We start from the raw sequence: 13,826 nt of genomic DNA, 5'->3' as shown, positions 1-13,826 counted from the left end.
TTTTGTTAATGTATCCTTAACTTTAATGGTTAGATAATGATAGTTTTTCAAGGTTTTGGGAATTTATTAAGTTATAAGTTCAATTCTTAGGACCTTCGAAAACAAATTAAATGTTTTAACCAGTAAAATTAATGATGGGTTAATGTAAAAAACAAAATAAAATTATATTGATAGTTTGAGGAGATGTAAAATGTTTTAAAATTTAGGGGCCTATTTAAAATGGAATCTCAATTTAAGGGATGATAAAAAAAATATTTTTAAACTTAAAAACTAATTTAAAATAGGGGTACGAATCAAGTGGCATTCGAAGTAAAAGAAATGTTGATATTCCTTAAGGAACCGGGTTTGAGCATCATAGATGCTAAACTTGTAAGCGTTCAACGTCAAAAGGTTGAAAATTATATTTGAACATATACTGCCTTGTACTCAGCCCAGATTAATAAAAAAATATCGTCATAGTTTGAAGATTTCCTATGCGATTAAATCGTGTGAACAATATAAATTTTTATTCCACTAAATGGTGGCATCAATTTTTCTAGTGAATATTAAAAATGTCTCCAAATGTTAAAACATAAAATATTCAGGAGAAAATATAAAATAGGAGACTTTTTGTGTTAGGTACAAGACGAAGTCAATAATTAATATTGTTTGTTTCCTAATTAATAATGTATGAATGTTATGTATAGACCAAACTATATTACGTATTAGATACTTCAAATATAATTAAATGACACCAACTAGATGAATTCATTAGTTAAAAATATATTATTATTCCTTAAGATCTTGAATTCAAACACTTCTGATTTATCAATATATATTTATAACAAAATAGTAATGTTAACTATGACCAAGAAAACATGTGGACGTGTCGAATATTATGTCTATATCTATGTCCAAATATTTTGCTTATCAATAATAATTGGTCTAATGAGATGAGATACTAGATCATTTAAGTAAGACTAGGGACTTAAATCCTGATGTTTGCGAATATAACAAAATATGTCGGGAGGGTCGCCCTCACCTCTATAGCAGTTAATCCGGATTGGTCGAACAATAAATTTAATACCGGTGGTTATATAAAAAAAACATCTTATGTCAATGGTACCACGACCATCAATTTGTTTGATGAAAAGCCAATATAACATAAACCAAGAAATATATTGTTATATCTCTTGCTTATATTTTTCTAAATATATTATTTGAATAGTATGAAATGATTAGAAGATAACATATGTTAAAAAAATTTCTTATCCTATTTACAACACACACTCTAGGTGTTTGATCTGCATCCAAAAAAGGTATCGACAACACTGTGACCCAAATCTACTGAAGATCAGATATAACGATAGCCATGGCGTTGCTCTTATAGCTATTAAGATTGATATGCCTAAACCCAACATTGATTCACAATCACAATTATGAAACAAGGAAATCCCAAATCACAAAGCCAAGTAAATTTGATGATTTCACAAATTTGTTCATCTTTTTGGCTACGAAATTGACAGATAAAAGTCTAACGTTACTAGAATAAGTTCCCTTAGCTTACTCCTCGAAGAAACCGTGCCAAAGGAATTTTTTGGTAAACTGCAGAGCAGATCGTTGTATTATGACTAAAATTATAAGTGGATCATAATATTTCATAAAAATATAATTTGATCACTCTATGGTGTCCTCTTGGAAAAATTTCTTTTATAACTTTTATTTCATTCTGTATAAACAAAAACAATTGTCACATTATTAATCTATATTGAAATCACATCTTAAACCATGTATAAATCATGTGTCAATTTCATTCTAATTTAAGTTCATCATAGATAGGGCACAAACCAAGATACCTTCTTGGTTAAAAGAATAATTGTTATTCATAGAGGTTCCAGGTTCGAGTATCGAAGACTACAAGGTATTTAAACATTTATTGTCTATTGATTGAGAGTCTCTTTAGAATAGACACTACCACTTATAAGTACCCTAAATTAAAAAAAAATCAATGTAGACATGTCCTATTATAAATTAATTTATTTAAGATATAAATATATTTCTATTCGATCGTAATTATAATTTTTGATTATTGTATATGTTTATGGATTATTATAATATTAATAATTGTAAAAGACACAAATCAAAATAAAATCTAGACATGCATAATACATAAATAACATCGCATCTTAAGTCAAATTTATTTGAATCAATTTATTAACTAGAACAAATTATTTGATTCGTAAACAAATCTATCCAACAACAATCATGGACATTAATCATCTATGTAAATACCAAATCTTAAATTTTTGTAATCGACATTAATTGTTGGAGTTGAGTGTTGCGATCATTGATGGTGTATTGGTGGTTGGATCAATCCAAAGATCAGCGGAGTAGCCATTTTCATCATCTCTAGCATTGTACTTCGACACACTTTGGTCCAATGCTTTTCTTATTGAACCCCAATCAACTTCTCTTTCATCCACTTCATTAATTTCACTGTACACCTGCAATTCATGCAATAACATTAGATATATAATGGAATAATAACACTTTTAATAATAATACGAGTCACCTTTATAACAATTCGAGTTGATCCATAAACAAATTTAATGAGAAACTTAACAGGTAATGATAAATATATACTATTAAAGATGATGTTAGGGACGGACGTATAATTTTAAGTTCGGGAAACGAACTTCTAAAATTTGAGTAGGGATCAAACTTATAAAATTTTATGGGTGAAAGATTATCAGTTGAGAATAAAAAGAAAATATCTAAAATATATGTTAATTTAAAATTTTCAGAGAGGATGATTTCTCTCACTCCCCATTGATCCATCGTTGTTGCCATATCATCATTAAAAAAAATATTGAAAATTATCATATCAACGGTCTGTTTATTTTTAACAACGGGTCAAAACGTAACATCGGTTATGATTTTGAAAAAAAATTGAGTGACCAAAATGAAATCAAAGTGATAGTTGGGTGACTAAATATATAGTTTACCCTTTAGTTTATATATTATATTAATAAATAAGTTTAAACTATAAAAATATATTTAAAAGTTCATAAATATACTACGAAGTGCATGTTAATTATTATAAAAATAGTCATGTTAGTAAATGTTAAAATTTTAATTTTTTAATCAATATTTTTATTAAAAACAACAGCTTGTTTTTTTAAAAAAGAATGAGGACCAAATTAATAAAAATAATATAAATATAGAGTACTAAATTTATTATTATACCAATAGAAGAAAAAAAATGTCAGATTCTCAAAATAACGAAATTTATAGGATACCTTGTTCAGCTTGAGCGAATCGTCTGCGGAGTTGCTCCAGGCAATAATCCACCTGATCTTCTCTCCCACAACATACGAAACAGCTCCGACCGAACCATGTGAGTCACCGGTGTGTCTAAACGGGACCGTCGGCTGATTTTGAGATATAGTTTCCGGTAAATCTCCAAATCCATGCCAATTCACGAAGTTTTCCAGCTTTAAATTCTGGACGGAAAAGTTCCCGAACTGGCACTCCGTGAAGAACAGAATGCCCGTTAAATTTTCCGACGGTAAAACTTCAGGATTCGCAGCCATGATCCTTGTGCCCAAACATCTCGGAACCGAGCTTGTATGAAGCAATGGAGACTGAGCAGGTAAAGAAAGAATCGAAGTTGCACCATTTTTCACGGCCGGATTGGTGGCGGCGGCCTCTATAGTTTGGCGGCTTTTGGTCGCCGGATTATTGAGGACGCCGACGGAGAGTTGTGCTGCTACTGCTGGGTTGATGGCAGCCATGATTACAAGGTTTGTTTTTCTGTTTTTGGTTTGTCTTGTGCTTCAAAAGTTGCATAGATACCCACATACGGTCTGACCTTATCTATATAACAAAACCATGTGAAGTGCATGTTAAGAAGTTACACACCGACCAACTGATTTTTTTATCACTTGGTCATAGCCACCCATGTGTAACACATTCCGTAGGTGGTAATTAACTTCAACATTTCCACGTGTAACTCTACCTTTTTATTATTTTCATACTAAAGAAGTTGTACGAATAAGGCCAAACATAATCAACTTAAAAATTTTAAACGGTAAATTTATAGAAATTTAATAATTTGAAAATATATTATTAATAAAATATAAAAAAAATATCTATAGAATTTAAAATTTTTAGGGAATGATTTTTTTTCTTTTGATCTATCAATGTGTACGAGCGTATAGAAAAAATCAAAATAGAGTTACTAAATTTTTTAAACAAAAATAATATCAGTTGAATCTAATCACGAATCTATAAATTTAAAAATACATCCAAATTTTTGTGGGTCTTAATCACAATTACTTAATAAGAGAAAGTATGAAAATGATATCCAAACGTAAGGGTGAGTAAAATTCGACTCGAAAAATCGAAGAAAAAAAATTTATTTTTGAGTTATTTGAGTCAACTCGAATTATAAATTCGGTTTTTGAGTTCGAGACGAGTTAAAATTTTGGAATTTCGAGTTACTTGAAAAAACCCAAAATTTGAATAAGTATTTTGATAGTTTTACTATATAGTTCCTGATTTCATTATTCATTCAATTCCTCCTTCATTTTAAGTCTATTTTTTACCAAATTTTAACCACATGTTTATAAATCATAGTAGAATACATATGTACTTTCAATTCCTCTTTTCGATAATATTTTTTTATTTTTCAATTTAGTCCCTTAATTTTTCATAATTTCCTTATTTCTTCAATCCATCCTTTATTTTAAGTCAATTTTTATCAAATTTGAACCGCATACTCGTATACCAAAATAGAATTCCTATGTAACTTCAATTCCTCTTTCTGATAATAATTTTTTTATTTTTCAATTTAGTCCCTCAAATTTTTATAATTTTCTTATTTATTCAATTCATCCTTTATTTTAAGTCTAATTTTTTACCAAATTTGAACCATATGCTCATATACCACAATAGAATACATATGTAAGTTCATTTTCTACTTTTTTACTAAAATTGTACTCTCTCTCTTTTATTTAGTCCCTTAACTTTGCATTTTACTCAATTATGTCTTTTGACTACAATTCCTTTATGCTCTCATCAATATTTTACCCTCAAAATACTTTCTTTGAAATATAATATTATGAATATATTTTATAATTTTAGATTGTATTTATATATTAAATAATATTATAATGTGAAAATAATATATATATATATATAGTTAGTTAGTTAGAAAAAGTCGAAAGATTGAAACAAATCATTGACATAATACTATAATAATAATTATAATAAAATTAGTATAGAAACTCAAATAACTCGAATTTCTTAAACTCAACTCGACTTGAGAAAATTTCAAGTTAAGTTCGAGTTGTAAAATATGACTCGTCAGCACAAATAACTCAAAATTTTTTGACTTGACTCGATCGAATACTCACCCCTATTCAAATGTATGTAAAATCTAATAATCAATAATATATTTGATACATTCTTTTATGCTTATAGATGTATGATAAAGTATAACTATAAAAGATAATTACCTAATTGAATTGAATGATTACATTTATTAAATTATTTTTAATTAAAATTAAATTAAATTAATAAAATATATAAATACTGAAAATCAAATATGTTACTAATATATATATATATATATATATATATATATATATATATAGTACAAAAGAATAATTCCCACACACCCTAGGTACTTAGAACCTTAGTACTGTAACTCCATTAGCTTCAGCTTCCAGTAAGTGCTCTAGCTCACGAGGAGGTATCGGCAGATTGATTAACTCTTCCTTTTGTGCAAAAGCCATGTTAGCTAACCAGTCAGCACATCTATTTCCTTCTCGCAACGTGTCTGACTTCGCTGACGCATCCTTCTGCCAGTAGATTCTGACAGTCCCTCGTGAGAGTATCGCACTTCTGGTTCTCGACATAATTTTTTTTAACTATCAAATAAATAACTTTGTTAACTGTCAATGGTAGATGATCTGATTGAAAGCAAATTGAAAGTATAGTTTAGTAATCAAAATAGAATATAGACAATAGTTAACTGACCTTGAGGGTAATATATCCTAAAATTGGCATATTTTGGGCTTATAGGTGATTTGGAGGCGGCCCAATGGCAGCGCAAAAAGCTTAATTACGAGGCATCGCCGATTCATTTTTTGGGGTTTTAGGGTTTTGCTTTTGTATTTTGCTCTTGTTTTTTGCTTCTTTCTCTCAATAAAAAATGACTGCTCAGACCGACAAAGAGATCGAAGAGATCCTCGCCGCTCATCTCGACCAGCAAAAAATCGATGTATGTTCCTGAAATTAAGATTCATTATTCTCTCTTGATTTTTACTATTAATTTCCTCTTTTGATTTACAGCCTGAGCAACCTACTGTTGAAGATGACGACGAGGAAGCTGATGATGAAGACGACGACCAAGATGATGCCGAGGGTGAATATCCGTTTTCTGTAACTTAATCATTTTTTAAAACAAATTTGGGTTAAAATAATTTGAACAATGCTAGTATTATACTTCGTGAATTTTTAGTTGATATTTGGTTTATGTTAGGAAATATGCTTCAATCTTATTTTAAGATTCATTTGATTTAGAGTTTGATTTTGAGATGTGCTCCAACTTGACTCACCAACTAACTCGTGCTGAAATCGTTAAACTAGTCAATCTAGCTGAATATGAATATTTATTATCGATTGGAGTTCCTTGAGCCTTTATATGTTTGGTCTTCAAATGTAAACTTTAGGGTCTTTTGAATTGGATCGACTCAATTTTGCTCCTACATTGTTGATAGAATGTTGGACTTGGTAGCCCTGAGAGCAAACCAACCTGCGTGTTCGATATTACCACACTTGGTTTCCAAGCTTACTCAGGTTTGACAATATAAATAAAAATTGTTTTATACTGCCGAGTTTGAGCTTGAGTATTTTAATCCTTGATTCAAGTAGCTCATAAGCCTAATGTATGCTTGAATATTGAGAAGGATATTTGTATGTATAAATGTTTGTGTACAGCCAACATGTTCCGTTTCATGAATCATTAAGGTTTTAAGTTGTTGAATACTCGAATATTGAAAGGTTTGAATGTTTGATATTGCATTGGTTTTGCTATTTGAGACTAAATTAAGGGGGGGAAAAGGCAAAAAATTACATGGAATTTTACTTTTTGATCCGTGCCTTGAAAACCTATGGATCCACTGTGTTTAGAATTTTACATTTCAGGGTAATAACATGACAATGAGTTATCCTTGAAGGTATTAATTTTTTATATTGCATCATGTTCCAGGGCATCATGATGGAGATGGAGCTGGTAGGTCAAAGCAAAGCAGAAGTGAGAAGAAGAGTCGCAAAGCTATGTTGAAGCTTGGGATGAAACCAATTCCTGGTGTTAGTCGTGTCACTGTCAAGAAGAGCAAGAATGTGATTCCCCTTTTCAATTTTGTTTTTAAATGGCGATCTTAGTATGACATTAGGGTCATGCTCTCTTATTTCCATTCTTTCCACTGATTTATTTGATTCAAAAGAGACCCCAGTCACAGCTGGATATATATTTATATATATAATGATATCTAATTGTCCTTGTTGATTTCAGATCTTATTCGTCATCTCAAAGCCAGATGTGTTCAAGAGCCCAGCATCAGATACATACGTAATATTTGGAGAGGCTAAGATTGAGGACTTAAGCTCACAGCTACAGACTCAAGCTGCCGAGCAATTCAAGGCTCCAGACCTAAGCAATGTGATATCGAAACCCGAGACATCATCTAATGTCCAGGATGATGAAGAAGTGGATGAGACAGGTGTTGAGCCCAAGGACATTGAATTGGTTATGACACAAGCAGGAGTGTCCAGGTCAAAGGCTGTCAAGGCTCTCAAGGCTGCTGATGGTGACATTGTTTCTGCTATTATGGAGCTTACAACCTAATCGTAGCATTTCCTTGGGAGTTTTTATTTGGCTTACGAGAGTTGTGTGCCTCAGGTCAGATATCCCTTATTTTACCGCTACTGTTTTGCTTTTTTCTTCTCCTGTTTTGGTAATATTATCTTTTAGCTATGTTATTGTTACTGTTGTACTATTAAAACCGTTTGGGAGTATGTTTCTGCTACAATAACGATCTCGGTTTTATAATTTTGATTCTCTCCATGTTTGTTACGTACCCCCCTTTGATGTTCTAACTCGTCGATTATGAAAGTATCGATGTTTTAAGCTTTCGGATGTTATTACTGAACATGATTTTCTAACTAAGCTCATTACAAGATGGTAACCAAAACAAAGAACACAGCTACATTAATATAAAGTCTCTCTTCGAGACATCCGATTTGTTCGACTGATAACCAAAACGGTTATTGCCATTCTGGCTGTGATTTGTGGTTGCCCGCAGTTGATTCTTGCTGTTCGTGATGAATTTGAATCTGTAATAAAAATTTATTTATATTTTTATTAGAATTAATAAATTTTAATAGAAGATTAATTGTTGATCATTAGAATTTTTAATATTTATTTAATAAAGAATTTTTTATTTAATTAATAAATTGTTACGTTAGTAGTATGTTTAGGTGGGTGGTATCCATTCTAATTTTTTTTAAAAATAAATTTAAATAAAACTTCATGTTAACAGAATTTGTAATGGAATGACAAAATATTTATTTATTAAAATTAAACTCTAAATTTTATATTAAAATCCCGCACAAATGGAGTATATAATTTATTTTTGAAAACAAGAGGACATACACTTTATCATTACCTAACATTTTTATTTAATTTAGGTAGTGATTCTCTTTACCATGCACAATATGTATTCTTTATTCATTTATTTATTTGTCTCTCATGCTTACTATAAATATCAGTATAATACATTATAGAATTATATGTTTAATATTATTTTTAAAGAATTGGAATTATATCATTTAACTAAAATAGAATTACAAATATACCATTAATCATTACACAGTAAAAATAGTGATATGGCATGATGTAATAACAACTTTAGTTTTTATAATGTATACAATCTGTTAATTTGATGTTAATTCAAAATAAATCAATAAATTTAATATTTTATATTTAATTTTTTTTATCATTTTAGTTTTTGTTCTTCCTCATAAATATTATATTATTTCCTTGTTACTTTTTTGGTCTAATAATAGTTTAATAATAGATTGTTATTATTTTATGATAGAATATAGTTATCCAACTATTACTTTGATATGATGAGTTAATTTGATAATATCCAAAAAAGAGATTAAAATAATCAAAATTTTAAATATTAAAAAGTTAAATTTATTAAATTATTTAAAATTATGATAAGATTAATAGAATGTATGTCTTTCATACTAAAAGTATTATTATATGTGTCTCATATTAGACACTCTTTCAATTTTAACATAGGTAGACGCAAAATTTTATTATGGGGATAACTTATAAAATTTTAGAGTGAAACGAACTTATGAAATTTTAGGAGGATGAAAAACAAATTATCAATAGAAAATATACCGAAAAATTTGAAATATATAAGAATTTGAAAATTTTAGTAGACCACTGTCCAACATACCCTTCGATCCATCTTTGATTTTAACAACAAAATAACTTATTTATAATAATATTTTGATTTTTTTTAAACTAAATTATTTATAATAATATTTTAATTGTGTGATAGAATGTGAATGGTAAACAGCATTAATAGAAAATATAGAGAACGCAAACCTTAATTTTCCACATGCGAACCCTAACGGGGGCCAGTCTCTAGGGCATATTGTGGGTCATAATGGACGACCACCGGAGAATGTGAATCGGATTCCCAACGTGCCAGCGTTAGAGAGGCCGGGCAACCGCTAGAGGATGGTCGAAGTTTGAAGAAGCAAAGAAACAAAGGAGTTGGCGATGGTTCCACGAATAATTTGGATGTCACTGATATGGATGCTGAGGGCGATGAGGTGCCTGTTTCGGAAGGGGTGCCACAGATGAATCCCGCTCTTCCTGTTGTCGGCGGGGGGAGTTTAAACCTTCGTAAGCACAAATGGTTACTGGGGAATCACCGGAAGGTGTTTTTCCTTCGGTTCTACGTGAAACTTATTCTGTTGAGGTTCCTGATGAGGATTGTATAGTTGATAACTCGGGGCCGATCACGAGGATCTGTTTTTCTGATCGCGTCCATGACCAGATTGGTCAGAGTATGAAGTGGGTTTTGATTGTTCGTCTTCTGGATAGATCAACTGGTTACAAAACTTTGTTGTCGAGGGTACTCATGCTATAGAATCCGAAAGGGGACCTGCAACTCGTGGCTATGGAAAATAATTATTACTTGGCCAAGTTTGCATTAGAGGAAGACTACATCAAGGCCCTAACTTAAGGACTTTGGACAATTTATGGAAGTTACCTGACGGTTCAGTCATGGAGCTGCTCGTTCTCGACATCCGAGAAGTATCCGTCTAAAATTCTTGTTTGGGTGAGGCTTCCGGGTTTACCTCACCACTATTATTCAAAGGTTTTATTAAGACGAACTGTGGACGTAATTGGGAGGGTGGTTAAGGTCGATTATAACACTCAGGCGGGAGGTCGCAGTAAGTTTACCAGGTTAGCGTTAGTCACCAATTTGAATAAACCTTTGAAATCATGCATTGGTATTGATAATTTCATTCAGAAGCTTGAATACGAGGGGTTTGACAAGCTTAGTCTTACTCGTCAAAATAAAATAAAATCTTTTATCAAATAAAAGAAATAAAAAATAAATATAGTATAGTGAAAGAGGATCGATATATAGGGACTTAGAAATTCCTGATGCGATTTAGTGTTGATTTCATTCCAGGCAACTATAAGAAAAATAAATTAGAAAAGGGGGTTTTCCGAATGAGATATCAAAGTAAATAAATGAAAGTATAAAAATAAAAACTGAAGTAAAATAAATGAAAACAATAAATAAAAATTAAAAGATAATAATGAGAAAATCTCCTCAATCTAGTTTGATTAAATTTCGTTTGATCATCGAAATGAATTTTTGCTCCAGGGTTCATGTTGGTTACAACCTAAGGCACAACCCTTTGTAACTTGCCTTTCTCTATAGTAATTGATCTTCCCAAGTCTATCTTTGAAATATGATTCTTGAGTGGATTAATCACAAATATTGACATTAAAACAATCAGAATTAAGTACTGGAAAGGCATGATTCGAATTATATTGTCTCGTCAAGAATTGAACCCAATCTCGATTTCCTTTCACGGACCACCGCTAAGTATGTTAACAGGAAGTCAAATATGCCACAAGCCGAGCATTCCTCCTAACTATAAATTAAAACAACATCCAGACCAACGTCGACTTTTTGAATTGAAAGCGTTTTAATTTTAAAAAGATGGTCGATTGTCGATCTTTGATTCCAAAAAATCGAGAATGAAACCCAAAAGTATTTTAGTGTTTTTTAATTCTCATATATGGAATTGAGTCATCGCTATCTCTCGGCTAATAAAGATAAAAGAAACTTTATAAAACGGAGAATGAAAATTACAAGATAAAATTCATGATAAGAGATATCCAAGCTATACCCTAAGAGGGTATTTATAAGCTTCTAAATCCTAAAAAACATGGAAATTAAAATGAAGATGATCATAAAAATATAGTCCCAAGTGTTTTTAAATTTAAATTCCTAAATACTTCGTCCACCTTTTTCTAGATAATGCTGACTAAACTGGTTCTAGAAACAGTTGTTGCATATTGGATTTTCTGGAAGTTGTCACGTCAGATCGCGTCATGTCTAGTGTCGTGCTCATGCCTTCGGTTATGATTAGAAAACAATAAAAAATTATAGAACGCGCCCTTTTGTTTCCAATTCTAATAAACATGTTCTCTGCACAGAAAATAAGCCAAATGCAACCAAATCATTAGTGAAAAGTTCATAAAGCACGAGAATTGACAAGTAAAAAGTGTCAATTGCAATCACTCATCAGGGTTGAATTATATTTGTTTCAAGTGTGGTACGTATGGCCACTCAAGCGATAAGTGTGGTGTTTCGGATGAGGTAGAGCCTGCGCCTATTGCGATGGTTAATCAGGAAGTGGTTAGGAAGGGTCCTTCTCTCGAGTCATCTAATGAGAATTTATATGGCCCTTGGATGGTTATGGAAAGGAAAAAAACGTAAACCGCGGGTTGAGGTGAATGAGAGTGCGAAGGTGGTTTAAGGAACTGGTGGGTCTGGCAAATCATCTTTTGTCCTGTTATCGGATTCTCTATGTGTGGAAGAACAAGAGTCTGGGCCAGCAATGGTTTCGGGAATTAACAACGGTAAATAGGCTATGGCCTCCACCAGTAAGAACAAGGGTCAGAAAGAATTTGTTCCAAAGGCTTCCTACATGGCATCCAATCCGGGGAAGAAGAAGTCTACAGCTCACAAGAAAAATGTTAGTGTGAAGGTAATTCCAACTCAGGAGGGGAAGAACACGAAGGTAGTAGTTCGTATAATGGACCATATTCCAGTGACTCACACGGTTGTGTCGATTGTGGAGGGTGACAAGGATAATCACTATCGGCTTGGGGTGAGAGTTAGATCAAACGTTAAGATTGGCAATCAGCCTAGCAGGGTGTCCGGTAACCAGGCTAAAATAAGTGTAGGGGATGGTGGCTCTTCGAGTACAAGTAATGTTTGGTTGGAGGGCTTTTCCAAGTAGTTGAAGCAGCTAGGAAAGTTGAAGGATCTTGTGTCGCGGGCTCAAATTAGAGCTTGCTTAGTGGAGACGGGTCTTATGAGTGATGACGAGGAGATGGATAAGTCGGACGTGGAGGAGGAGTCGGAGCTTCGGGTTCAGGTTTGAGGTTTTGTTCTTGTCTGTTTGTTCTGATGAATTGATTAATTTGGAATTGTCTGTTAGATTTGTCTTGAAATTAAGTTGACAAGTTGGAAATTTCATCTTGGTTGGTGGCCAACTTATTGGAAATTTCATCTTGGTTGGTGGCCAAACTTTGAACATGTGAATTTCATATTTGGTGGCTAACTTGTACACATTGGAAAATTCTTTGGTAGGTGGCCAAACTTTGAACATATTGTTCTTGAAACTCAACTATAAATATGCATAAGTATTTCCATTAGAAATCATCCCAAAAACAAGTTCTCTCTTCCTCTTGTATTCTTCATTCTCCCACTTTGGGAATTCCAAAGAATTCCATTTGTTGTAATATTGGCGATATAGTGAAGTTATCATCCGGTGTGGTGCCCGAGGAGTAGACGATATTCTCGTCGAACCTCGTAAATTTGGTGTGTTCTCTCTTTTATTGTTTTTTATTCGGTTCTTTTCCATTATGTTTCAATATTCAATAGTTTGACAGGTTTATCTGCTGTGCAACCTTTGGTGGTTTTAATCTTGACATTTAGGTCAATTTTAAAACTACGTTCGTGTGGGAAATAACTCGTTTTCCCCAACAATTGGTATCATAGCTTCGGTTGAGGTTATCCTGCTGGTTCCGTTGCTGAAAAGATACAATTCGTGATATTGAATATTGTTCGTTAGAATTAAAATGCCAAAATACGGATCAGTTGAGACATCAAGCTCTTCATCTGGACCGGTGAGGAGGGTGACGGTGGAGTTGTTCGATGGATCCGGTCATTTTGGCATGTGGCAAGGCGAGGTGTTAGACGCTTTATTCCAACAAGGTCTAGACATCGCCATTGAGGAAGAAAAGCCCGAATATATGGAGGAGAAAGAATGGGGAATAATCAATCGTTTGGCGTCCAACACGATTCGATCTTGTCTTTCCAGGGAATAGAAGTATGGCTACAAGAATGAGACTTCTGCAAGTAAGATGTGGAAAGCTTTGGAGGAAAAATTCCTGAAGAAAAGATCTCAGAATCGTCTCCACATGAAGAAAAGATTGTTCA

General features: G+C 32.3%; 2 protein-coding genes across 3 annotated transcripts; one reads left to right on the top strand and one right to left on the bottom strand.

Moving 5' to 3' along the window:
* Positions 1–2,245: 2,245 nt before the first annotated feature.
* On the bottom strand, positions 2,246–3,819 carry LOC120196084. The gene is made up of 2 exons (XM_039197966.1): positions 3,279–3,819; positions 2,246–2,483 (listed from the first exon to the last, which is right to left on the bottom strand). The coding sequence occupies exons 1-2, from the start codon at positions 3,771–3,773 to the stop codon at positions 2,298–2,300; spliced, it is 681 nt and encodes a 226-aa protein (XP_039053897.1). The 5' UTR covers positions 3,774–3,819; the 3' UTR covers positions 2,246–2,297.
* A 2,292-nt stretch (positions 3,820–6,111) lies between these two features.
* On the top strand, positions 6,112–8,119 carry LOC120196075 (nascent polypeptide-associated complex subunit alpha-like protein 1). Of its 2 annotated transcripts, none has more exons than XM_039197963.1 (4): positions 6,112–6,265; positions 6,337–6,409; positions 7,256–7,389; positions 7,562–8,119. In XM_039197963.1, exons 1-4 carry the CDS (start codon positions 6,197–6,199, stop codon positions 7,892–7,894), a joined length of 609 nt encoding a protein of 202 aa, XP_039053894.1. In that variant the 5' UTR covers positions 6,112–6,196; the 3' UTR covers positions 7,895–8,119. The 2 variants fall into 2 exon arrangements, with proteins under 2 accessions (XP_039053894.1, XP_039053895.1); XM_039197964.1 differs by having other exon boundaries at positions 6,167–6,269.
* Positions 8,120–13,826: the final 5,707 nt, after the last annotated feature.

This window comes from Hibiscus syriacus, unplaced genomic scaffold (genome assembly GCF_006381635.1).
Source record: "Hibiscus syriacus cultivar Baekdansim isolate YM2019G1 unplaced genomic scaffold, ASM638163v2 tig00117026_pilon, whole genome shotgun sequence".
Lineage (NCBI taxonomy): Eukaryota > Viridiplantae > Streptophyta > Magnoliopsida > Malvales > Malvaceae > Hibiscus > Hibiscus syriacus.
This window is presented reverse-complemented; position numbering and strand designations above follow the sequence as displayed.

Bases quoted from the DNA above. Each gene is read 5' to 3' on its own strand.
- LOC120196075 (XM_039197963.1), top strand. From the start codon at position 6,197: ATGACTGCTCAGACCGACAAAGAGATCGAAGAGATCCTCGCCGCTCAT. The intron at 6,410-7,255 runs GTGAATATCCGT...ATCATGTTCCAG, and splicing joins CGACCAAGATGATGCCGAGG to GGCATCATGATGGAGATGGA. The intron at 7,390-7,561 runs GTGATTCCCCTT...TGTTGATTTCAG, and splicing joins CTGTCAAGAAGAGCAAGAAT to ATCTTATTCGTCATCTCAAA.
- LOC120196084 (XM_039197966.1), bottom strand. From the start codon at position 3,773: ATGGCTGCCATCAACCCAGCAGTAGCAGCACAACTCTCCGTCGGCGTC. The intron at 2,484-3,278 runs GTATCCTATAAA...CATGAATTGCAG, and splicing joins ATTCGCTCAAGCTGAACAAG to GTGTACAGTGAAATTAATGA.